Below are 25,484 nucleotides of genomic sequence, written 5' to 3' on the forward strand. Positions count from 1 at the left end.
AAGGGAAAAGGCTTTGATACACGCCAACAGTCCTACAGGGGTTTGTGAAGATGGAGTGACCCTTTAGAGCTGTCCCAAAGTAGAAGCAGGGCTGGTCTTCATACCCTCGTACCTACCAGTCATTTAATGCAGGTCACATCAGTAATGAGGGACACACTGGGCAGCATCTCACTGCCGCCTGGGTGACTGCTCTGAGGTCTGGCAGAAGGAGGAACATAGCTCTAACTCCTAAGGATTTCCTCCTCTCTATTAATACTTTGCCTTGGTAGGCATTTATTATATTCCAGACCAATTTATATCTCATAACAAGCCTATGATACACTGAAAATATATCAATATCACCCAATTTACAGATTAGCACACTAAGACTTAATGGATTAATAACTCTCCCAAACTCACCTAAATATTAAATAGCAGGGAACTACTCTCAATTCCAAAGACTTTATCCTAAATATATCTAGTAAAGCTTTTTAAATAAATAAGTCAGATACCTAATGAGAAGCTATTCTCAAATAAAATGAAAAATATAGGTGAGTAGAAATAAATTTAGTTTCTTTTTATTTACGAGCCTGTGTATGTTACTATTTCATAGAAAATTGCTGACAATTCGATGACGTTCCCATCCCATAGTCTGACACCCTGGAGATTTGGTTTTGGTAAAGTGCACATCCTGTGAGTTTTTCTTGTCCCACAGACCACTCATGCTTTGTTACAGAGCCGAGCAAATGTGTATGTTGCCCATTCTCCTGCCGGAACGTCTGTGCAGAATATTCTACACTGGAGCCAGGTAAGAACATTGAATTTGCTGTCTTTTCTAAGAGTCCTTGCACATTTTGTCTGAAACAGTCAAAGGACACCTTTTTGAGGTACAGAGCTTTGTGTTTATTTTGAGATGAAATGCAATCTGATCAACTGTGCACTTGATCTCAGTCATCGATACTTTTGAGGAGATGAGAGGGAAGAACAAGAGTGGCCTAAGGATATCTTTAAAGTGGGTCCTATAAGTAAAATGGTCCAAGTGAGAGCTGTTTCTGTCTGCAGCCACCTCAAAGATGCTCCTGGAGGAAATTATGTTTCCATATTCTCCATTGAAGGATCCTCCAGAAGCCGGAGAAAATAGAAAAAATAAAAATAATGCTAATGTTGCCCTAATTGTCCAAAGAGATTTTCACAGGAGTCCCTTGTGCTGTGATCTTGGGAGAGAAATATTTGTGTGTGTGTGTGTGTGTGTGTGTGTGTGTGTGTGTGTGTCTGTAGGAGTGTGATCAAAACAAAAAAATTTTAAATTGAATTAGATATTAGATTTTGGTCATCTTCCAGGATCACCACTTGGCACAATTTCACAGAGCACTTTCTCATTACAGCCTCTGGAACTGTGCCAAGTATGCATTCACAAGGATGCACTTTCTGGAACTGACAGTATGACGATCACGTTTGTCGTCGATTTTCTTCCTGGTTCATGCCTTTGCACTTATCCCAGGGAGAGAAAAAGCAGCTCAGAGAGCTTTGTTCTCTGCTTTACCTGACAATTGAATATGTGGTAGCACATTCCTGCCACCCCAAAACCACTTTTGAATACTTCACAAATGTTTTTCTTCTTGTAGGCAGTGAATTCTGGGGAACTCCGAGCATTTGACTGGGGAAGTGAGACCAAGAACCTGGAGAAAGGCAATCATGTAAGAAAGTCAAATACGACCCACTGCAAAAGTATCCTCTGGAAATGTGTGAGAGGGAAGTCACAGGGCTAGGTTATTCTAGGGATGGAAATAAAATGTAAAAATTGAAGCCAAGAAATAAAAGTTCTGGGTTGACTACATTTGAAAATGCGAAGATTCACAGCTTAGCCAAGAGAGCTCTCTGTTTCTGTAACAAAATTAGGGGCCGTTTTTGCTGATGGTAACTTTTGAGCAAGAAACTAGGGATCTCAGATGCAAGATTAGATTGATTTACTCCAGGGAAGAGTATATCTATAGTAAATACTAGAAGGATCCTTTAAGATGATTAAAAAGAAAACCCAGACAAATGAAGATATAGGTAGTGAAGTTGTTTTATGGCACCATAAGAACATTAGACAACAAGTGAGTATTATCGGGTTAATCTTGCCTCTTCATTATAAGCTTATATGCAATTATAGGCTACTTTAATTCATCAGGACTCATTTTATATTTAAAACAACTATTGGATTAAAATCTTTGTGTTCTTTCTGATTATACATTTAATCAATCTGTGATTTTCAGGTTAAAAAATTATTACCCTTTAAAATAAGAAGCCAGGGCTAAGGGATACAATTTAAAATAAAAATATAGAGAACTAGAATTGTATAAATATGCTATTTTGAGTGTAAATCTTCCCGCCCCCAAATTATTGACTAGTATGTGTGTGGATGTAAATAAATATTGGTTAAATAAGCAAAGCTACAGGGAGTAAATACAGCATAATCTTTCCGTGAGAGACTCAAATCACACTTAACTCCCAGGGCCATGCATCAACCTAGATACAAAATGCTGGGAAGTTGGACAGACTATGTATGGGGTTGTATGTGAATAGAAAATTTTCAAATGTAGGTATAAACTTCTTTATATATCCTTTTCACTCTTTCCTACAGCATGTCTTTAGAGCTCTACAAAATCTGATCCATGCAGAGTAGGCATGAGAAAATGGGAAGAAAAAAACCAAACATATAAAAAGGCATCATAGAATCATGGCAACTTAGACCTAGACAAGACATTTAGTTCAATCTTTTCATCTGTAAGATGAGAAAAAAAATGTGACTGACTCCATAGGTAAATCCAATCTTTCATATTTAAATAAAGCTTTAAGTCCAAACTCTTAGGGAGCCACAAAGACAAAGATGGCCATCTAACATTGGAACCCAGGCTCCTGGTAGATTTTGTGATTAAAAGAAAAAAATGATCCTCATCAATCCTATAGAAAGTTAATCTCGAGGAGTCAGCCAGACAGGCAAATCTTCCAGTACTGCTTGACTATGAGAGTTTTCAGAATCTAGGAAGCTTACGTGCCCTTTTTGGATGATTAGGGGAGCAGAAACGGGGGATGGAGCAGGTATTTAATTTTGCTGCACTCTGTTTCAAGTTAACTGATGTCAGGCCAACCTGTCTTTGGCCCATGTCTTTGGATGTTCAGTCAAGCCAGGCCCAGCCCAAGGTCTGGCTTAGCCCACCCCAAGGACACGTCCTTGAGGCTCGAGAGGACTTCCTAGTAGGTTCCCTTGCCTTTCTCTGTAGAATATCTCTGATTCTTGCCTTATGAAATGTTTGGGAAATTATCTTTTACACTTACAGGACATAATTTTTAAAGGTAATTTACTTGTAATGTATATAATAGGAAGAAAAATTAAACATTATTCAATTTTAAAGTACCAGGGAGGGGATAGGAATGTAGCTTTGTGATAGAGCACCTGCTCAGCATGTATAAGGGCCTTAGTTTGTTCCCCAGAACCACATATACAAAAAATTTAAAAAGGCAATTTACATGATTTCTTACCGGATCCAAGTAGTTATTACCGATATCATCCCGATTTTACAGATGAAGAAACCGAGGTTCAATCATTTGAAGCAATTTTATCTTAAAGTAGGAACTAGAACAGAAACTCAGGAGTTCTGTGTGGCTTTAGCCTCACCCCCACACACTTTCTTCAATAAATGTATTATTTATCATGTGTATTTGAAACATAAATTATAGTTCTGGAAGTTGAAATGTTATCAGGTTATCTAGAGCTAAAACTATTCTTTTGCTCCAGCCAAGTCCTTTAAGGTACAATGTTCGAGATATGACAGTGCCAACGGCGATGTGGTCAGGAGGTCAGGATTGGCTTTCAAATCCAGAGGATGTGAAAACGCTGCTCTCTGAGGTGACCAACCTCATCTACCATAAGAACATTCCCGAATGGGCCCACGTGGACTTCATCTGGGGGCTGGACGCTCCTCACCGGATGTACAATGAAATCATACATCTGATGAAGCAGGAGGAGGCAAACCTTCACCAGGAAACCTGCAAGGTCTCTCTGTGAAACTTCTGACACTGACAAGACTTAGGAACGAAGTTATGGAAGGTGCGGTTAGGACCAGGAATAGAGCAGAGGGTTTTAAAGGTTTCCACAAGGGAGAACATACCATATCAATCAAAGGGCAAAGGGAGAATACAGTTATATCTTCCTTCTGATTTCTACATATGACACTAGAACTCGATTTACATTTTTTCAGTGAGTTATGCTAAAGTATTAGTTAATACAGTTTTCCTGTGCTATTCTGTCTTCAGCTATTTTTAAAGTTAGTTTTCACCTGACAGCCAGAAAGTACCTAGACATCCTAGGTACTATATCAGTTGGATAAGCCCTCTGCAAACATTAATTTTTTTTCTAAAGCCATGTTTTTGGAGGAGTAAAGGAAAATGACAAGTTGGAGCAGACATTGAGGTCATATATCTCCGGATTGTTGATTTTGACAAAATGAGATGGACATTTCTACCTGGTTGCTGTAGAGTCGGGATACTGCCTCAGGAAGCCAATTTGCTTTGACAACAAAAGAAAATCAACATGTGGCACAGATGAAAATATGTTAAACATCCTCAGAATAGGGCCAAGTTTTACAGTTGGATTGCAGAAAAGATAATTTTGTAGGATATTGATGAGTTTTCCAATAAATGTTATGCATTGCATATAGTATGTTTATGTTATGTCAGTACCTAAGCTCTAGTCCAAGTGTGTTTTGGAGTTTACAACCTCTAGTGAGGAGACATGCTGGCCCAATTTTCTACCTCCAAAAACTAAAATCCTGGAAGAAAATTTTATAATGTCATGAGCATAATGAAATAAATTACCATATGTTTTATCCTTGGATTGTAACAGTCACTTAGACAATTCTCTCTACTCATTCATAAATCTAGATTCATTTCTTCAGAAAATTGTTCAATTTTCAAAGTTTCAAAAATGACAGTTGTAAATTATATGAGTACTATTTTTGCAAAATCTACTTTAAAATCAAGTGAAAGGTATATTATTATGTCAAAGGCGTACCACTAAAAGTATAATGGTTTGCACGGAAGTATGCTGTTGAAGCTATACATGTGTGTAAAATTCCCTGTCCCCCGCTTTTTGGCCCCTAGACATAACAGGAACTAATTTCACTGCTAATGAATCTTAAATAATTTAGAAACACCTAAAGACTTCAGAACCTATGTCTACATACTACTATTTCCCTCAGGATCTTACATAGTTCAATAAATATTTCTAAATTTGAATTTTGTTAGACCTTTGTTCTGTTCTAGGATAGAAAATCTTTCACTCTTTGAATGCATTTCTTATCATATATAGTATGATTTAGCTCATGTCTACAGCTATGACTGGGTTGATCTTGATTCTCAAAATTCATTCAAATTTTTAAAGTATATTTCTGCTCTATACCATTTGTAAAGGAAATAAAATGGATATTTTGGTACTCATTTCTTATTTAATATAATTCAGATTCTATTTTATTACATAATTATATTATATTGTTGTATTTCTTGGTTTTTTGTGGTGTTTTATCCCAATAAGTTATAATATTTTACCAATAAAATTTCAATAAATTTTATCAATAAAAATAAACATAACTGTGGCTGAAAGTACAGTTCAATGCTACAGTGCACTTTTAGCATGTACGAGGCCCTGTGTTCAATTCAGAGCACTACACATACAAAATAATTTAAAATAAAATCAGTAAAACTAACATGTAGTAGCCACTTTGCACTCATAAAAGGATTGTAATTTTCTTAATTTTCAGTGCCAGGGATCAAATGTAGGTCCCTGAACATGCTAAGCATGTAGTCTTCCACTGAGCTATATCCCCAGGCCCATAAGAATACTTTTGAACATATATTTTGATAGTTACATGTCCTGCTGAAACCAAGGCAGTTTCTATTTGTAAATTAATACCAATATTTCTAGTGGGTACATTGGTAAAGCAGCTTTCTAGAAACAGCTTTGCTTTGTGATGTTTGCTAATTTCTGTGGCATAAACACACCCACCTTCAACAACTAATAAATGTTTTTATTCAAGTTGTTTCATCAAAGGCATATTTACATTGGAGTCTCTGAACTTCACACATACACATATAATTCAATTCAAATGTACAGACTTGGATTCCTCCTTTTTATACTTAACGGGACCTGAAAGGAACAGATTTTTCTCCCCAGCATGATGTAGACAAGACTGATCCATTATAAGCCTAACACAACTGGAAAAACAGAATCTATCTCAAATACTCTGTTCCTTTTCTTCAGGAGAGCCTAAATTTGAAATATCATGTTTTTAACAGAGGTTTAATAATTTTCCAAGAACAATTATGGTGAGAGTGCATTCCACTGAGTTAAAAAAAACATTATATATAAAGGCTCTTCAAAAACATTAACCATGGCAGCCATGATTAACCCATAATGGAGGTATCCATGCTAGGGTTGCTCACAGACCAGCAGTCAAAGATGGAATCAGAATTCAGTCCTTTAGCTTTGTCTGTGTCTTCACTTGTGAGGTCACAGGATTATGATGCTTTCCTTAGCATTAATTCAATCTGGGAAAATTTTAGTCTCTGTGCAATGTCCAGTGAGCTCTCACCATGCTGAAGAGATAAAGAAATTACAGTTATTTACCTCCAATAGAGTCAAAGGTCAACACAAATAATCAGTAAAGGTCAGGTTATGGCTCCTTTGGCAAAGCACTGCTCAAAGCCCCAAGTTAGATCCATAGCACAGAAACAAAACAAAATAAAAACCTCAGGCTTCACAAGATCTTTAAATGGTACTCAGTGCTAAAATAATGGGATATTTTCATTGCTTAATGAGGACAATCAATTTCTCTCTTATTCAAATGAAAGGCAACTTAGCTTCAATACAAGACCTAGATAAGAAATAAGATTATGCTGCTAGGAGAACCTCAGACCCTGGCCCAAGAGCCTTACCTTGTCCTTTATCATGGGGTCTGCATGGGCCTCCAGGAGCAGAGGAATGAGAGTCTGGTTTTTCATTCTGCAGGCATAGTGTAGTGCAGTGCAGCCATACTGAAACACACAGGGCCAACCAGGAAGCTCATCAGTCGGGCTCTCCACAAACTTCAACAGGTAGCATTTTCAGCAACCATTGAAGTTTGCAGTGTACAACCGAGCAAAATAGCCTGCTATTTCTAGTACTTAAAAAGGGTTCTTTCTACTTTGATATGGGTATTAACATCCTATAAACCATCAATATCTTCCACTTTCTCATTTTCTATTCCAAATTAAGTAATGCAACTTATGAGAAGCCAATGCTGAATTACATCAAGGTTTGTTAGGGCTGGAGATTTAGCTCAGTGGTTTGGTGACCTGCCTTGCAAGTGCAAGGACCCGAGTTTGATCCCCGGTACCAAAAAAAAAGGTTTGTTTCCAGAATTAGATATGCATGGACAATCAACACCTTGGTCATTTTACCATCTTTTCCCTTAAAAAGTTTCCACATGAGCCTTTTCCTGAATACTGTATTATTCACTATAGTTTTCCATCTCCACAATCTGAAGAAGATGGGTGCTCATATCACCATAGAACATCTATAAGATAATAAGTTTGACACATAAGTCCACACTTAGCTCGTTAGAGTTCATATTATGTAATATAAAATAGTGCTTATATTCCATTAGTTCCAATTTAAAACACTAACTACAGATCAAGTAAACTTATAGTTGGGAGATTTGTGCTCAAAATTTTGCCTTTCAGCCAGGCATGGTGGCACATGCATATACTCTCAACACAAATGAGGCTCAGAAAGAAGAACCATCACAGTTTTAAGGCCAGATGGGGCTACATAGTAAATTCAAAGCCAGCCTGAACTATATAGCAAGACCCTATCTCAAAAAATAATCTTTCAAAAATCAGCCAAGAAAACAATACAGATACCATCTTACTCCAGAAAAAAATGGCTTATCATCATGAAATTAAATAATAACAAACGCTGACAAGACTACAGAATAAAAAAGGAATCTTTCTACATTGTTGGCAGGAATGTAAACTAGTATAATTACTATGGAGATCGGGATGGAGATTCCTCAAAAAACTAAAACTAGAAATTCCATTTGAACCAGTTATTCCCCTTTTAGGTATGTTCCCCAAAGAGTTAAAGTCACTGTATTTACAGTGACACATGAATGCCCATGTTTATAGCAGCACAATTTATATTTTCTTGCAAACAGCCCAGATGCTCATTATAGATGGATGGATTAATAAAATGTGGTATTTATACACGATAATGTATTACTCTGCCATAAAGGAGTAGAAATATGAGTCATTTGTAGGTAAATAGATGAACCGCAAGACCATAATGTGAATAAATCAAGTTTAAATATTTCATGGTTTCTTTTCTATAAAAAACCCAAAGTATAAACAAAGAGCAAAACAAAAAATAGGTAATAGGAAGTAGGGAGATCTTTTTACAGTGAGGAGGAGAGCAATGGAGGGAAGAGGGAAGTAAGGAAAGGAAAGGGGATTTGAAAGAGTGGAAGAAAAAAATGGAGATAGAGCTTTTGCAGATGGGAATAGGAACTGAGAGTTGGAGCGAGCAGGGAGGGATAGAAGTGAAGCAGATCAAAATGAAACATTTGAGATGTGTCATGTACATGTGCAAATTCCTCACAAGAAATGTCATCATCTGCTTCCAATATGCAGTAATACATTTTGTAATCAGTTAAGAAAATCATGGTCATGGTAAGTGAAAAAAATAGTATCCTTGACTATCAGGATTATACTACCTATACATATCATTTTAATACGATTTCAGAATGGCTAAAATTACAAACTTACACAGTCTGTCGCATTAACCTCAACACCAGCATTAAGAAGCATTCGCACAAGATACTCATTCTGCTTTGTCTTTGATACCTGTAACAGACACCAAGTACAAGAGAGGTTATTTTACACATGCTCCGTGTATGTCCATGGCTTTTCAATCAGTAGGATTTATATTAATCCCCAAGCTGCTAGATATCTGTGAATCCTTGGTAAAATTTCCCCACCTTCTCCCTCCCTGCAGTATCAATCAAAGATAGTTTTCTGGGTGTGCACCCGGGGTAGCAGCCTGTGAATCCAGGGATTTGTTTGAAATGCATATTTTACAGCAGACCTGTCACATCCTACTGAGAATGTGACCCAGCTCCTGTCTTTCCCTTTCTTTCTTTCTTTTTTTTTTCTTTTGAGTTTATTGGTACATTTTAGATATACAGTACAGTCACATTTATCATTGGGATCTTGTACCTTTACATGACAGGTCTTGGTTCTCATTTTTTCCCCTTGTCCCTGCCCTCCCTTCACCTCTTCCTCCCCTCCCCATTTACAAACACTTTATTTCCATTTTTTTGTTTTCTCATATTTTTTCTTTCCTTATTACCTTTCCCCTACCCTTCCCACTTTCCCTAAAACTTTAGTCCTTTTCTTCCTATTTCACTTTGTCCATTATATCATTAGGATCATATGTACTATTATAGTTTTTCACACCAGAAAAACTATTCGGTATTTACACGTGTGACTTATTTAATTCACTTAGGAGTATATCCTCAATATGTATCCATCTTCCTATGAATGAATCTAATTTCTCATTCTTTATGGCTGAGCAGTATTCCATTTTATAGAAAAACCACATCTTTATCCAGTTTCCCACTGATGAGCAAATGGGCTGTTTCCAAATTTTAGCTATTACAAACTGTGCCATTTCCCTTTCTTACTCAAAACTCTTTGGAACTTCCCATTGCTCTGAGAATAAATCTACACTCTTCAGCATGGCAGTTCTAGAGCAAACAACCCTAGCCTTCTCTCATCTCCTGATTCCCCTTGCTTAAATTGCAGTGGATTTTTTTTTTTTTTTGAGGTGGGGTACTAGGGATTGAACTCAGGTCCTTGTGCTTATGAGGCAGGTGAAAGAACCACTGAGCTAAATCCCCTGCCCTGCCCTGGATCTTTTGTTAAGTCTTCTGTTCTCACCGGGCTCCTGTCTGCTGGAAAATCAATGCATAGAGTGTTTCTTCTACCTGGAATCTTCCTCTCTACTTCATTTGCCTGCAAATTCATCTTTCATACTCACCCCAGCCTTTCTTACTCAGAGAGGCATTGCCAGGCCTACCTGACCAGGTGAAATCCTTTCCGTCTAGGCTGTCTTAATACCCATCACTTCTGTGCCACCTGCTTCACAATGTTTTCACATGTGTTTATACCATTAGATTAATAACTTCTCATCGATTTCTGCTCGTATGAGGACAAGGACTGTGCTTGTGTATTCATTATTGTATCCCTAACAAGGATATGGTGTCTGGTCCATGATAAACATATGGTGGTGACGTACTGAAGAAATGAATAAAAGTAACCAGGTCTCCTCAGAAATCCATTTTCCTTTTCTACTCAGGTTCTGACTATGTGACAACTGGAAACTTGTCCCAGCAGCAGGACCCTGAGGAAGAAGAGGTCTCCCTGCTCACAGTCACAGCACTAGAGGTCAGCCCCTTCAGTACCTGAATCTTCTGGTACCTCACTCCTGTCACCTGCTAACCTACCTTTCTCCTCCTCTGAAGTGTCTCAGCCCTTTCTGGTCCTCTCCTCTGCAATGTCCTCTCAGGTAGCTTATTTCTTTTACACCACAAATTTATAGTTTTAGGTTCCATTGATAAATAGTGTATTTATCCTGTTAGAGCCAGGCTATTTATCACCATCATTATTTTTGTTTAGACCTCCAGCTTTTAAACATTGGACCTTGGAAAACAGAGTTGTGTCAACAAACTCTAAATGAACCTTGCTAATCACAGCTGTGATGCTTTATCTTCAGAGCCTCTAAAAAGATTTGTAAATGAATGACAGTTTTCTCCTGCCCCCCCAATTAAAAATATTCAAATAATCTTATGATAAATGCACAATGAATTTTTCAAGAAGTTTTCTGGGATATAAAGAGATTACGTGTTTATTACTGAAGTAAAGTTTTCTTACTCTTTTCCACAAATTCAAACATCCTCATTTTATTTAACATTTAATCACCTAAGGAGATAACAACATTTTAAAATTTGCAGATTTTGTACAGAAACATTTTAATGAGGGTAGCGACGGGTCACCCTATTTGAAAAAAAAAATTCCTCAAGCTTCAACTTCTATTTATAATGTTTTCATTCCTACACCAGCTACCTATTTATTTATTCAAGAAAAAAAAGAGCCTGCCCAAGATCCATTCAAGCATGATTCCATCCATAAAAATGAAAGATGGCTTCAAATCCACCATTAATATCTTCTGTGTTTGTCAGTTTCTTGAGATCTATTTCCTAATTCATATCAAGTTGGGCTCTTAAACACTGAAGACTCAGAGAATGTACCAAAACATAAACTCTTCTTATAAAAGAAAGAGAAAAATTAGCAGAAAGAGGATTTTTAAAAAATGTTTAGGATTTTTGTGCTTCCTTTCAATGATTCCTAATTAAGTTTAAATTATTTTTTCAAATAATTATTCAAACATTACCTAACCATTGGTTACCTACTTTTACTACCTTCCTTCCTACTTTAGTCATAGCTTGATGTGCACTGGAAATGTCACTTAACAGAATACAGATGGTCCCCAAGGTTCAATTGTCCAATTCTGCCGTTTTGAAGATTTTCAACTTTATGATGGTGGAACTATATTTTGAATTTTGAATTTTGATCTTTTCCTGAGCTAGTTATACATAGTAAGATACCTGTGTGTGATGCTGGGCAGTGTCAGCCATGTGATCAGTAGGGTCTAATATTCTACAGTATGCTGTGTTGCTAAGCTACAATGCTGAGTACATTAGGTATAATAAACGTATTTTCAGCTTATGATAGGTTTATTGGGATATAACCCTATCATAAATTCAGGAGCACCTGTACAAACCAAGGGCTTATTTTGTTACATTTCTTTACAGCATCTCACCAGCCTAGCAAAACTCTAGGAGTCGTGCCATGGCTCTTGTAGGAAGAGCCCTTTGCCCTAACTGGTGGACTTACCATGAGAAAATACCCAATGAGCAGGACAGGCATTAAGAGGACGATGAGTAGATAATCAAAGAAGGTAAATCTCTTCTTCACAGCATAATGCAAGCAGGTTCTCCCTTTCTACAAAATAAGAAAATAATTTTCATTTCAGATTTTACATTTTCAGATTACCATGTCAAAAAGTTCAGGTCATGCTTTTTGTCATTAGGGTTCTCGTAACACCTTTTCTGTGGGATGTGTCTGATTAATAAACTCAGATTTCCATGGAGCAAACTACAGAACAGTTCAGTATAAAGGAAAAGTTTGGGTGGGAGGATCAGTAATAAACAGCGGAGGTGAATGTACACTGTAGAAATCATCAAAGGATGGATTGGTTCTCACTCACTTTAGTTTCTGAGAAAACTGATATATAGAGATACAGTGGCCCCTTGACTTATGAACTCATTGGTTCCTGAGGGCTGGTTGTAACTCAAGTTGGTTGTAAGTCAATACAGGTAAGATCTGGATGTCGACCTGGGTACATACTATAGATGACATGAGGCCAATGAATCTTTCATTAATCTAATTAACCAAGTTGTTTATATGTCAGGATGATTGTAACTTGAGGGTGCACTGTACAAACACAGGACTGAAATTATATGCAAACTACTGTTATCCCTTTATAAACTATAGTGAACAATTATCTATTTTGTGGTTTGTTCGTAGGAAAATTTCAATCACATGGAAATTTTTCCATGTTCTGTATGCAAGTAATTTAATTCTTCAAATACATTGATTTAAGCTTTGATGGGTAGGAGGGAAAGTGAACCCTCAGGACCTCATAACGAATGGTGGCCAAAAACATGGAAACATGTAATGCAAAACAAGACCATAAAAAGAAAACAGAGAAAGAGAAAGGAGAGGAGAGTTTCAACTTGGGGGAGCCACTAAGAACTCTTACCTGTTTTTCTAAATATCAGGCATTTGTATTATCTACAAACATCTTGGAAATTAAACAATAATATGATAGAAATTTAAATTACCCATCAAATAGTCCACAGTTAATATTTACATTTTACTGTATTGTACTGTATTTCTTCAGGTCTGTTTAAATGCATGTATGTGGAATTTTAAAATATTGGATCATATGGCACATTCCAGATCATATTGCCTCTTTAGTGTACAAATGCACATTTAGAATCTGGGCACTTTCCATGCCATTCAATATTGTTAAGTGTAAAATTGTAATGGTTGCATTGCTTTCTATTTAATAGAGTTACTCTATTCAGCTAATGGCTATCTATAGGACATTTCAAGTTTTTAATTTATAATTTTTGTAAATAATATTGCCGGAACATCCTCATTCACAGAGCTTTGTCAACAATTCTGTTTGTCCTTTGCTTGCGTTTCTAAAAATGGAATTCCTGATGTGACAGTATTAACACTTTTCAGCTTGTGCTGCCAAATTGTGCTCCAGTAAGATGATAACAATGTAAGCCCACTTCTTAATCAGAATTTAATTTTCTTTAATTAGTTAATTGACAGACAAAAAGAAACATTTGTTTCCATTTTAATTCATTAACTTTACATAGTATCAATATTTTCTATAGGCATGTGCTGCCTGCTGCAAATCACCAGCAGAACTCTTTGCTTGTTTGTCTGTAAGGTTTTTTGTTTGCTTAGTACTTCTGAAAATAATTCATAAACAGATTTAAGAAATGTGAAAAAACTCAGGTTATTCATCTATGAAGACTATTTGGGAAAAATCTAAAAATATGAAACATTAAAGCACCATTAGAGACATTGAAGAAGTAGAAAATGCAAACAAAAACACTTCTATAAAATCTCTATTAGTCTAAATTTAAGGTACATCCTAAAGTCCTTTTTATGGTTTTATGATACCAGAGGATCCAACAGGTGACCTCAAATTGTCTTCTGCAAAACAGAGGTGAATTGCTCTTCAGGCTGGCTTTGGGCTGTCAAATGTCTCCTCTCAGCTTTCTAATGAGCATGCTCTGGAAAACGAACGAGAACTCATGGATGTCTGACCTCCAGCAGGGTAGGGAGATCCTGACACTCTACTAAGCAGCTCACCTGTTAGCTTCACAACAGGCATGATTTGCTTATAAACTCATCTAGGGGTGGAACTGTTGCTCATACTATAGAGTGCTTGACCAGGATAGGTGAGACTCTGAGTTTGATCTCCAGCACCACAAACAAACAAATAAAAATTCACTCACACAAAAAATAGTAAGCACAGGCAAGAAAGTGAGTAGTGATTGATAATACGTTATAACTCCCAATGATCTGGTCTTTAACATGGTTTGGGGTGGCAAGTGGGGCCCTACCAGGTATTTTGCTCATTGAATGCACTTGAGTAAGTATAGGACGTCCATAACTATTGAAAAAGTGACTTTGAACATTTATTAAGTATAATTTAAATTCTGCCTTTATTATAATGCAGATGTTGGATGTTCAGAAAAATTCTTCAAGGATGCTCACAGCAAGACACACATATGCTGCTCTGCCTTGGTTCTGAAGATGCCAAACTAGCTAATATTGCATCTTACAACACATTCTCCATGCCTATTTGTATGGCCTCAAGCCTTTGGCTTATGAGCATATATGAGCAGTTTCTCAGAACGTTCCTTCATACTACATGAACATAGGAACTCCTTCAGATCAGGCCATTAGCATAATAGATCACACAGTCAATATTTCTTTAGCAAGAAATGTTCCCATTACTTCTGCAATAGTGAGAAGGGGAAAGAGAAAGAAGGGGAAAGGATGGGAAGTAAGAGGAAGAAAGGAGGAACCTCTAACCAGCCGAGGGAGTAAACCATTCTCCTTCTCTTCTGAAGTACAAAGTCAAAATCAATCATGTCTGTTTGTTGAACTACGTTTTTTTTTGTTTTTTTTTTTTTTTTTTTTTTTTTTTTTTTTGCTTTTCAGCATAGTAAAATATCTTTGGCATGCACCAGTCCCTCCAAAGTCATACTAAAAAGCAAAAAAGAATTGTAGGTACTAGGAGCTATGATGAAGAAGTGATATTCACCACTTCCACCAACTGGAGGAGAGCAAATAATAACTGAGCTCTCCATTCATGTGTTACAGCCTCACCTGGTTTTTGAGGTTGACGTTAGCATTCCTTTTTAAAAGGAAGGAAGCAATTTTCACATGCCCTCGCCTGCAAGCACAGATGAGAGGAGTGTCTCCATTGAAGCCATCCTGAATGTTGACATAGTGGTTGTCTTCTCTTACCCACCGCCACACTTGACCCAAGTCATTCTGGTAGGCTGCCTGGCAGATGGGCTGAGTGGAGAAAAACAGATACAGTTCTTGAAATACAAGCATAAGCAAACCAAAATTATGAAGAGGAGAAGGAAAAGGAGGGGGGAAGAGAGAGGAAAAGGAGGAGGAGGACAAAAGAGAAGAAGAGAAAAAGGAGGAGCAGATCAAGAGGAAGAGGAAGGAGAAGGAGAAGAAATCATTGCTCAGTTTCCAAATTGCAATATATTGCTTAGATATTGGGTCTCAGCTATGAATGACCTTCAAATTAGAAGAGCATAAGTCCACGAAGAACATTTACACTTTCTTAAATTGTTTGGCACCCAGAACAGACAAATAGTGAGTAGACAAATGTATGAAATACTACAAATCTGACTTAGTAAGGAAATTGTGTACTGTGACTGCAAATGAGTGGGCAGCCAGAGTATCAGGAGATTACTAAAGCTAAATGGGCATGCCAGAGCAGCACGAGGTAATAGAACGAGACCTGCATAACTCCAAGGACTTGGCCAAGTTGAAAAGACAGGTATTAAACAAATAATAAAAATAAAATCATTTAATTGTTATGATTTATATCTAAAATGTGCACCTAAAAGTTTCATGTATCCAGAAGTGGGCTTTTGGAAGGTAACTGGATCACAGGGGCCCTATATTCAACAGTGGGTGAATCCATTGATGAGTTCATAGCTGAGTGTGCTATGAAAAAGTAGGGCCTGGTCAGAAGACAGAGCAAGTGGTCTGAAAGGGCTTTCTCTCCTCCCCAGCTCCTTCCTCTAGGTCTGCTCCCCGGCTGCTATGAGCTGAGGCGCCATGAACACCTTTCCTCTGCCATGTGAAATGTATCCATCTATTGGGGAAATAGGACACAGACACACATACACACCGGAGAAACAACCAAAACTGTCTGCATGTGTGCAATTCTGGGGATTGAACCCATGGCCTCATGTTCTATCACTTTATGCTAAACACATGCTCTGTCACTGACCTACGTCCCCAGTCCCTAAGAAAAGGGTTTTAAAGTGTGGGTGGGTACATAAGACCTGCAGAAGCTGGGACAGATCAGTAACAAAGTCATGTGGGTGTATTTGCTGACCAACTGAGGTTCTAACATTGCCAAGTCTTACAATTTGTCACCTGTAAATACTTTTCTTGTGGCAGCACTGAGAATCAAACCTAGGGCCCCATACACTTCAGACAAGTGCTTTATCACTGAGCAATATACTTTTATACTCAAAGGCTTTCTCGTGAAAGAAACATCCACCCCAAAAAATCAACTCATAACAATTAGAATGAAGTCTCCGTCCCCAAATGAAAAACATCATACGAGTTGCACATTTTAATAAAAATGCACACTTACAAACTACCTATTCAATGTCACCAAAGTTTTCCCTTTATTAGACTTACCATCATTTGGGCATAGAAGTGTGTCAGTGTACTTACTGCCTGACTGACATGGGAAGGACTGGAACAGCTGAAAAAAGTTATCTGGTGTTGAAAAAGCGGGCTATAACTTAGCTGTTGCTTACTCCCTGGACAACTGCGGACAATTCACTTCCTCTCTGGTGTGTTTCAGTGCCCTCGATCATGAAATAAAGAAGTGAGAAGAAAGTTCCTTTGAACTTTCACAATCTGTGACTTCTGGGACTTTGATCTTAACCAATACATCTCCCATGCCACAAACATTGCTGAAATACTTGAGGTGAATTTCTGTTGTCTTAGTAGTGATGTCCTGTCCTTCGATTGTGACAACAGTAAAATAAGACTAAATACAACAAAATGATGTAAAAATAACCAGCTCTCAACCTCCCAATCAAATGCATTAAAATCAATATTATAATTCACAAAAGATATTTTAACATAAATATAAAAATAAGTGCAGATTACTCAGTATGGATTGCTTGCTTAGCATTTGTGAGGCTTGGGTTCATTTCCCAGCACTATAAAACATTTTTAAAATAAAACAAGAATATTTAACAAGAATATTTAACATATATATATATACACACACACATACACACACACACACACACACACACACACACACATAAAAATGATAGGAGGAAAAAGCAGTCCTGTACATTGGATAGACTTGGCTGTATGAAGAAAAGAAAAAAGTTTTGTTGTTGTTGAGATGGAATCTTACTCTGCTGCCTGGGCTGGTTTTAAACTCCTGAGCTTGTGATTCTCCTCCTTAGTCTCAAGAGTATCTGGGACTGCAGGCATGAGGCATCATTCCTGGGCGTCCTTTTAAATTTCACAGTAAATCAATAAAAATTAATTATAGGAACTGATAGTCTATCATGAAGAGTTGGAAAGCAGATATTCTTGGAGTTATTTTTCTTTTTTTCAAAGTTTTAAATTAGAACATTTGAAAAAACAAATACTTATGTGTTAGTTCAACTTTCCACCACCCTCTCTTTAAAAATTTTGTAGACTTGATAACATTAGGTCCCCATTCCCATGGGACACCAAATAACTGGGGCTTGGTGTCAGTGACTCCAATTCCCGCCACTCCCTATTACCTTACATCTGGCCCACTGCAGCTATCTGCGCTGCCTGCCTGGCCCCTGACCTCCAAGATTAGGGTCTTCCTTTTGGGATCCTTGAAATCTTTGCTGAAACTTCACTAAAAACAGGAAGAGTTGTTCCAAGAGAAGTAATAGGTGCTTTTGAGCGTTTTGTCAATCCCACTTGTACAGTATTCATTAAAGCGTTAACCTGATCTTATCTTTAGACTCTCCTAGGCTTCCAGTGTCCTAGGCGCAAAGTTTCTGGTTTTGAAAAGCCAAATGTTAGTGGCTGGGGTTAGCTCAGTGACAGAGCACAAACTTAGTGTGCACAAGGTCCTGGGTTCCATCTCCAGCACCAATCAATCAATCAATCAATCGATAGGTCAGTCTCACTGGCTCATTTGAGAAAAGCAATTTGATATATGAGTTGCTCCAAGAGCTGGAGACTATTGTTGTTTTGAGCTCTCAATTTCCAGTAGGGGGCACCACAGTGTTAGGAAAGTAACGAAAGGGAAGAAGACAGGGAAGTCCCATTGTGAAGTGGCCAAACTATAGCCCAGTAGAACGACTCCAGTCTGCAACAGTGAGAATTTTTGGATTGTTGATTATATACAGCAATTTGTTAGATATTTTATAAGAATTGGAAAAGAAGAGCTCAAGATTCCCAACACAAAAGATAAATACTGAAAGAGATGGAAATGTTAATTATTTTGATTTGGTCATTACAAATGATATATGTTATTAAATTACCACACTGTATGTTCCCCAAAATTTATGCAATTATTATGCCGGTTAAAAATAAATAAATAAAAGGAAAAGGAAAAGGATGGCGGAGAGAGTAGACATGAACAAAAAAAGAGGGGTTGTCTATTTAGGCTGAAGGAAGAGTTGCACGTGCTTTTTAGTCCGAGGAGTTTCCGGAGCTGGGGATACTGTGAGCATAGAAGAAATGCACTTCGGAAACTATCTTGATGACTGGATTCCCCATCAATTTCAATATCAGCCCTCTGCTCTATCCACCTTACTGATGTCCTGGTTTAGGTCCTTTATAGGCCTCACCAAGACTATTGTAACACTAGCTATGCAAGGAATTATCAAAATATATGGTGAATGCTTAAATTTTAAAAATTTATTACAGTAAAAGATACGGTGTCACTAACCCCTCTTCAAAATCCTTTCTCTTGCTTCCAACACATTTATCCCATTGCTCTTGCTATTTTCTGTAACAGTTCCAGAAGTCCTCCTTTGTGGGTAAATTCTGCTACTGAGTGCCATCCAATAGAAGAAGCCAGACTTACAGAAGCAGTAAGATGTGTCCTCATCCACCTACTGAATCTAGCACCACACAATTTGTGACTTTACCCCAAAGTCAACATGAGCATGAAAGGTGAGTATTTTGAATCAATTCAGGACACGAAGGCAACAAGGATAGTGCAACTAAGGGAACCTAAAGAGGTCTTCCAGAACGGTCTCAGAAAGTGGCCAGAACTATGGGATAAGTTTGTTTGCAGGAAGGGGAATATTTTGAGGAGGATTAGTGTCAGTGTGTCTTTTACTGTGATATTTCAGATTCAAACATTCGCTGTATATGTCAGTCACACCTCATAACTGGCCTTATCTCCCCAGTCTCCTTCATCCGGGCTCCAACTCATCCTCGCAATGCAGCAGCTGCATGTCACCTCCTCGCTAAAAACATTCCTCGGTGACCCACTGGATCGGGATGCTGTCCTTATATGGACACACATGATTTTTTAAATCTCACAAAGCCTGTCTTTCCACGGCATCTCCTACAAGTTCCTTATAGTTACCTCGATCTAAGTAAATAAAGATGTGCGTGTTTGCTATAGTTTGAATGTGTCCCCAGAGTTCACGTATTGCTAACTTGATCCCGAAAGCAGTGATATTGAGAATTAGGCTAACGGGAGGTATCTGGATGATAAGGACCCTGTTGCCATGAATGGGTTCACGCTGTATCTCAGGAGTGGGTCAGTTGTGGCAGGACTGGGTTCCTGATAAAAGGATGAATTGGGCCCTCTCTTGCTCTTTCTCTCCACTTCCTCTCCAGTATGGAATGATCAGCAGAAAGGCCCGACTAGCCAGATGCTGCTCCTCATCTTGAACTTCTTACCTCTATAAGGATGAGCCAATAAAATTCTACTCATCATAATTTACCCAGGCTGTGATATTCTGTCATGACACACAACGGACTAAGACAGGAAAATAACAGCCTTTTCTCCAGACTGTCAGCTAAATAAGGGCGGATATTATGTCTGTGCCTATTCATCATTATGTCCCTAGAATCCAGCACAGTGTTCGGCACAAAAGAGGCAGTTGAGATTTGATAGATAGATAGAGAGATAGAGAGAGAGAGAGATAGATAGATAGATAGTAAATAAGTGAATGAATAAATTGTAAGATGGACCAACATTTATTGAGTACTTCAGTTATTTCACTTAACCCTCTTGACCACCTTAGAATTATATCGATTTTGCACCCATTTTGCCCAAAGTCACACAGCTCTTAACTAGCAAGGTGAGGGACCAAATTAAGAGAAGTGACTGCAGAATGCTCACGCTCTGCCTTTAGTTATTTCACCCTTAAGAATCAGCTTTGAAAATGCCTCTGGCTGCAAGATTTTGCATTTGAGACTGGTACCCAACACTGACCCAGTCTATACTCTCGGGATACGGATCAGACCTCTTTTGGCATCAGCCTGCTGGTGCTTAGTTATATATCTGGACTTTCTCCAAACAGACCTAGAATTAGCAATATCTGTTCAGAAGTGGATGGTAGTGGTGAGAGGGGCTGCAGAAGAAACAGAAAAAGATATGACCTAAAGGCAAAGCAGTGAGTTTCAAGAACAAAAAAAGGATTTTTATTTTAAAGACTATCCAGAGACCAGTCTTTGCTTTTCCTTTCTTTTCTTTCTTTCTTTTTTGTTTTTTTGCTTGTTTGTTTGTTTGTTTTTTTGAGGAGCTCAGTATGTAGCTCAGGCTGGCCTGTGTAGCCCAGGCTAGTCTTGAACTTGAAGTGATCCTTCTGCCTCAGCCTCCTGAGTGCTATAATTATAGGCAGGAGCCAGCTATCAGAGACCAGCTTTCACACATCTGTAGGGAAAAAGGCAGGAATCTCAATATATTGTCTTTGAAGAACTGGAAGCTGTGAGTAGAGAAGAATTTATTGTAAGTTTGGCAGAGAACTCACCAGTGAAAGTTAGCAAGTACATAGAATTCAGGTAACATTGTGCACATAGGTGACCTGGTATCATTGAGTGGTTACAAATGTAAATTCTGGAAGTAAATATTCTGTGTTACAATCTCAAGTCCACCATTTAACAGCTGTATTATTTGAACAATCTGCCTAAACATTTTGTGCTGGGTTTTCTTCAAAATTTAATAATTGTTCTTTCTTTATTACTATTTACCACAGAATTAATTAAATGTGACTATATAGATGAGTAACTAGGCTTAGATTTGACTCATACTAAACCTTCAATTAGTGTTAGTTACTCCTATAATTATGAAAGCATAAGGAGCCAATGGAGATGGGCAAGGGTGGTTATGAAAATTAGATTATAGCTCAGAGAGTGAAGAAATAATGGATAGAGAGTAAAAAATGGAATCATTAGCCTTACTACCCAGAAGAAAAATTCTGGCTTCAATACCCAAGCAGGAGAGACAGGACAAGTAAGTGGGACTGTGAGAATATTAGACTGTTTTGTTTTGTTTTGTTTTGTTTTTCATTTCAGAAAGTCTAAGATTTGATAGTCCTATTTTATATTAATATGTATTTATCTCTGACCATTACAGAAATGCATATTAAAACATTACTGAGTTTCCATCTTACTCCAGAAAGAATGGCTATCATCATTAGATCAAATAATGACAAGCTGGTGGGCTGTAGGGGATGGGGAGGAGTTCGTCTATGTTGTTGGTGGCCATGTAAACTGGTGCAAGCACTGTGGAGATCAGGATGAAAACTCCTTAAAAACTAAAAGTAGAAATTCCATTCAACCTCCCTATACCATCCACCAGGTTTCTTTTTTAAAGAGTTGATATCATGTTAAAATGATACATGCACAACCATGTTTGCAGCAGGATGGTTCATGATAGCGAAATCTTAGAAGTGGCCTACACATCCGTCAATAAAAACTCTGGTGTTTATGTACAATAGACTACTAGTATGTCACCACGAAGGATAGATTTTAAGCATTTGTAGGAAAATGAATGCACCTAAAAACCACAATGTTAACTGAAATAAATCAGATGTACATGGTTTATCATACAGGAGAAGCCCAGAGTATAAATAATTTAGAAACAAAATGAGATAGATAATAAAAGGCAGGGAGAAAGATCTTTTGCAATTGGAAAGGGGACCAAAAGATAGAGCCAGGGGAAGGGAGGAAAGGGAGGGGGAAGTAAAAAGAATCATGGGCGAGAACAAATACCCTTAATAAAATCATTATGTACTGAAAACTGTACTAATAAAAAAAAAGGCAACAAAACAAACAACAAAACACAAGAGCCAAAGAATGCATCCCCAACATTCTGGGACTTACCGGAAAATCTAGCCTTCTATTTACTTATTTTCTCTAACAAGATTTATTCTTGGACCTATTCAGTCTGAGGAAGCATACTGAGTCCGCCCAGTAGAAGAACTACAATGACACCGTCATTCACTCAATCCTGTCCGTAGTATTGGTACCATTTCCAAATTTGAAGCCAGCTGGAATAGTTTGGCATGCAGCATTTCTCCTAGTTTCAATGTTCAAACAAAGGAATAGGTGGATGATATGTAAGATTCTGTGCCACGACCACTCCAGTAGAGTCTGCGTGACAATGCCGGTCACCTGGCAGAAACCAGACCAGAGGTGTCGTCCCCACGGGGTTAAGCCTCCTGGAAGTCCTTGGCACACACTGCATGCGAAGTCAGCCGTGAAGAGAATAACTGGCCTCTCTGCCTGCAGTTTGGGGACATTGGGTTCATCTATAATTCTGTTCTATTTTGTCTTTATTACTATTTGTTCATTATCTGTAGAACTGTATTCTGGGCCCAGGAAAGGTTAGGAACACTTAGATGTTCCTAGAGATGGGGAGGTATTGAGGCACAAGAGGACGGGCGGCCAAAGTGCTGACCCTGAGCCCCGGACTGTGAAGTCCTGAAGGTGATCCTGAAGGTGACATGCTGAAGCCAGTCCTTTGTTTTACAAAGTTCCCCTTCTGACTGCGTATAGGTGTGGTCTTACCTTGACTCAATGGTCTTAGCTTTTGTGATGGTATATAGGTGTGGTCTTACCTTGACCTTGTGGTCTTAATTTTTACAGTACTATTGTCTATCTTATGCCTGCCTGTGACTGGAATCACTCTTGAGGTGTGCCCTTGAAACTAGTATATAAACACCTGGAGTTAGAAATAAAATTGCAGCAGCATTTGCAAACTTCACCTCGGTGTTGAGTGCTTTTGTCTGACTGTCATCGCCGAACCTGCTCCCACCTTTCAGAGAACCTGTATCTCCTCGTGAAATCCCGTGTTTGCTGCCCTACGGTCAGTAGCAATTCTGAACTGCTCTCACTCGATAACGCTATCTGCCCTTACATCAGTTTGATTTATGTTATCTTAAAACTTCCCGCTTGCTCACCTCGAAAACAATGCTGTTTTTATACCCTCCAACATGAATGCAAAGTTATGGTCATTAACACTCACTGAAGAAGTACCGAGAAAATGAGAAGTTTTAGGACTTTTACAAACATCTCAATCATTGTACCTTCCTGTGAGACAGATGTGATCCCTCTTTTACAAAAAAGGAAGGCAAAAGCCCAGGCTGTGAAGTATTTGCCCGGCTCCTGCTGCAGTGAAACGTGTAACTGGCACTCCAGTCCAGGTTTTGCTGATTTGGAAGCCTGAGTTGTATCCTCAATGCTAACAACCTGTGTCTCACCCCAAGCAACCCAAGCCTGTTGAGTTCTACTTGTGGCTGCAAATCATTAACAGCAGAGTTCAGTGAAATGGCTGTATGAGATTGTTCCCCGCTTTGTTTAAGGAAAGCTGCTAGAGGAGAGTCTGTGCCATCAAGTCCCTTCCCTAAGTCCTCATCTGTAAGTAAAAGATGATGAAGTAGGCTGGGCTTGGGCCCAGGCTGATTTGTGGAAGAGGCAATCCATTGTGTCCTGACTCTGAAAGAGTCCTAACCTTTGAGTCTCTAGGCCAGTGGCGGCAAACCTATGGCACTCGTGCCGCAGTGGGCTGCTGGTATCACTGAAAGTTCTAAAAGGTTCACCATGACACCTGCACATAGAACTCAGCTCCTTGGAGCTATCCAGATACTACTGATGTTTCTTCCTTGAGATCAAAATTAGATCACATCCCCAAATAGGATAAGATTAATCTATGATAATGGAGCAACCAACACAGAGTAACCACTGAATTTTTATTTTTGCAGCGCTGTGGATTGAACCACTAAGCCACTATCCCCAGCCCAGCCCTTGACTTTTGTAACATTATTCCTGCTTTATATTACACACTGTCATGGTTATGAATTCCAAATTTGTTGCCCTCTATCTGCTTCTCTGCAACAATGGTAGCAGTGACCAGAGGGAGGAGAGCTTCCTGGCTTGTCTTCTTGCACCAAAGATCACTCCCCTGCCACCTCCGGCATCAAGACCTCGATAAGGTCCAGTGTTACCCACATCACACCCTCTGCTTGGTAGCAAAGAGTCATTGGTAAGTGCAAATTCTTAGGGGTAATGCTGTTGTGGCTTTTCCTGCAATTTTAAATGCCAAGAATAATATTAGGTTGAAAGATGGCTGCACAAACCCATAAATATGATTTTATAAAATCTAGTACACCGGGATCTGAGCTCAGTATTTGACTTTGGTTGTTTGCCTAAAGAGTTTAGGTTCCCTGAAGATGTTTTTAAGTCATAAAGATCACATATGTCCAAATACACGAAAGCATAAATCTTCTTGGTAGTTCCTCCATGCTAGGCTTCTTACATGCACAGACTAGTTAAGTCTTCAGGAATGACCCAACGTGATAGACATTATCTCAATCATCTTGTCTCCTTATATTTAAAAACTGAAATAATCTTGCTTATTCACACATGTGCTTTCATGTACCTATGAGATTCATCAGGAAATTCCAAGGAGGTTTTTCTCTATCTTTCTCTACTTCGAGCTTCCCATCTCATGCACAAGTAAACAAGGTGTTTGCTCCAGCCTGAAACCTTAGTTTTTGGTGCTACATATGTATCAGGAGCCATTCTACATAATTTGGGGGAAAAATCATTTCACAATTAAATTATGACTAGGCCTAGTCTTCTTGCCTACAGGCCAGCTGTAACACGCCAAAACATAACTCCATTTTTGCCTCGGGTCACAGCTGAGACCTCAATGGTCTTGTGACACTGTGACACTCAAGGGCAAGATTACATTGGCTGAAGACATCCTGGTTCCTTGAGAACTGAATAGTAAGAGGAAGGTTTCACCTGGGGAGGGACAAATTCCTTATCAGCTTAACTCATACAACCTATTGTTGTAAGAACATCTCTGTTCATCTTACTGTCCTAATCAACATAAGCTCTTCATAGATCTGAGATACTCATCAACATAAGATCCTTCTCAATTTAGGATTACTACCACCCTCCTAGACATCTGATACCTCCTCCAATTATAAGATCCCTGTCAATTTAGGATTGCCACTCACTGTCCTCTG

General features: G+C 38.4%; 2 protein-coding genes across 3 annotated transcripts in view; one reads left to right on the plus strand and one right to left on the minus strand.

The window, feature by feature from the left end:
* Lipm (lipase family member M) overlaps nucleotides 1-4,248 on the plus strand; it is a 29,597-nt gene extending 25,349 nt beyond the window's left edge. For both annotated transcript variants that reach the window (XM_019204672.1, XM_010605008.1), the window contains 3 exons: nucleotides 716-787; nucleotides 1,605-1,676; nucleotides 3,761-4,248. In XM_019204672.1, the coding sequence (XP_019060217.1) occupies nucleotides 716-787; nucleotides 1,605-1,676; nucleotides 3,761-4,030 (414 nt within the window). In that variant the 3' untranslated portion in view covers nucleotides 4,031-4,248. The remainder of the gene's footprint in view (nucleotides 1-715; nucleotides 788-1,604; nucleotides 1,677-3,760) is intronic.
* Nucleotides 4,249-6,089: 1,841 nt separating this feature from the next.
* Nucleotides 6,090-25,484, minus strand: part of Ankrd22 (ankyrin repeat domain 22) — a 57,952-nt gene continuing 38,557 nt past the window's right edge. The window contains exons 3-7 of the mRNA XM_033766643.1: nucleotides 15,097-15,288; nucleotides 12,010-12,117; nucleotides 8,821-8,898; nucleotides 6,955-7,053; nucleotides 6,090-6,615 (exon numbers count right to left, since the gene is read on the minus strand). Coding sequence (XP_033622534.1) covers nucleotides 6,538-6,615; nucleotides 6,955-7,053; nucleotides 8,821-8,898; nucleotides 12,010-12,117; nucleotides 15,097-15,288 — 555 coding nt within the window. The 3' untranslated portion in view covers nucleotides 6,090-6,537. The remainder of the gene's footprint in view (nucleotides 6,616-6,954; nucleotides 7,054-8,820; nucleotides 8,899-12,009; nucleotides 12,118-15,096; nucleotides 15,289-25,484) is intronic.

The sequence above is a fragment of the Fukomys damarensis genome, unplaced genomic scaffold (genome assembly GCF_012274545.1).
Source record: "Fukomys damarensis isolate Sample0158 unplaced genomic scaffold, DMR_v1.0_HiC HiC_scaffold_20, whole genome shotgun sequence".
NCBI classification, from domain to species: domain Eukaryota; kingdom Metazoa; phylum Chordata; class Mammalia; order Rodentia; family Bathyergidae; genus Fukomys; species Fukomys damarensis.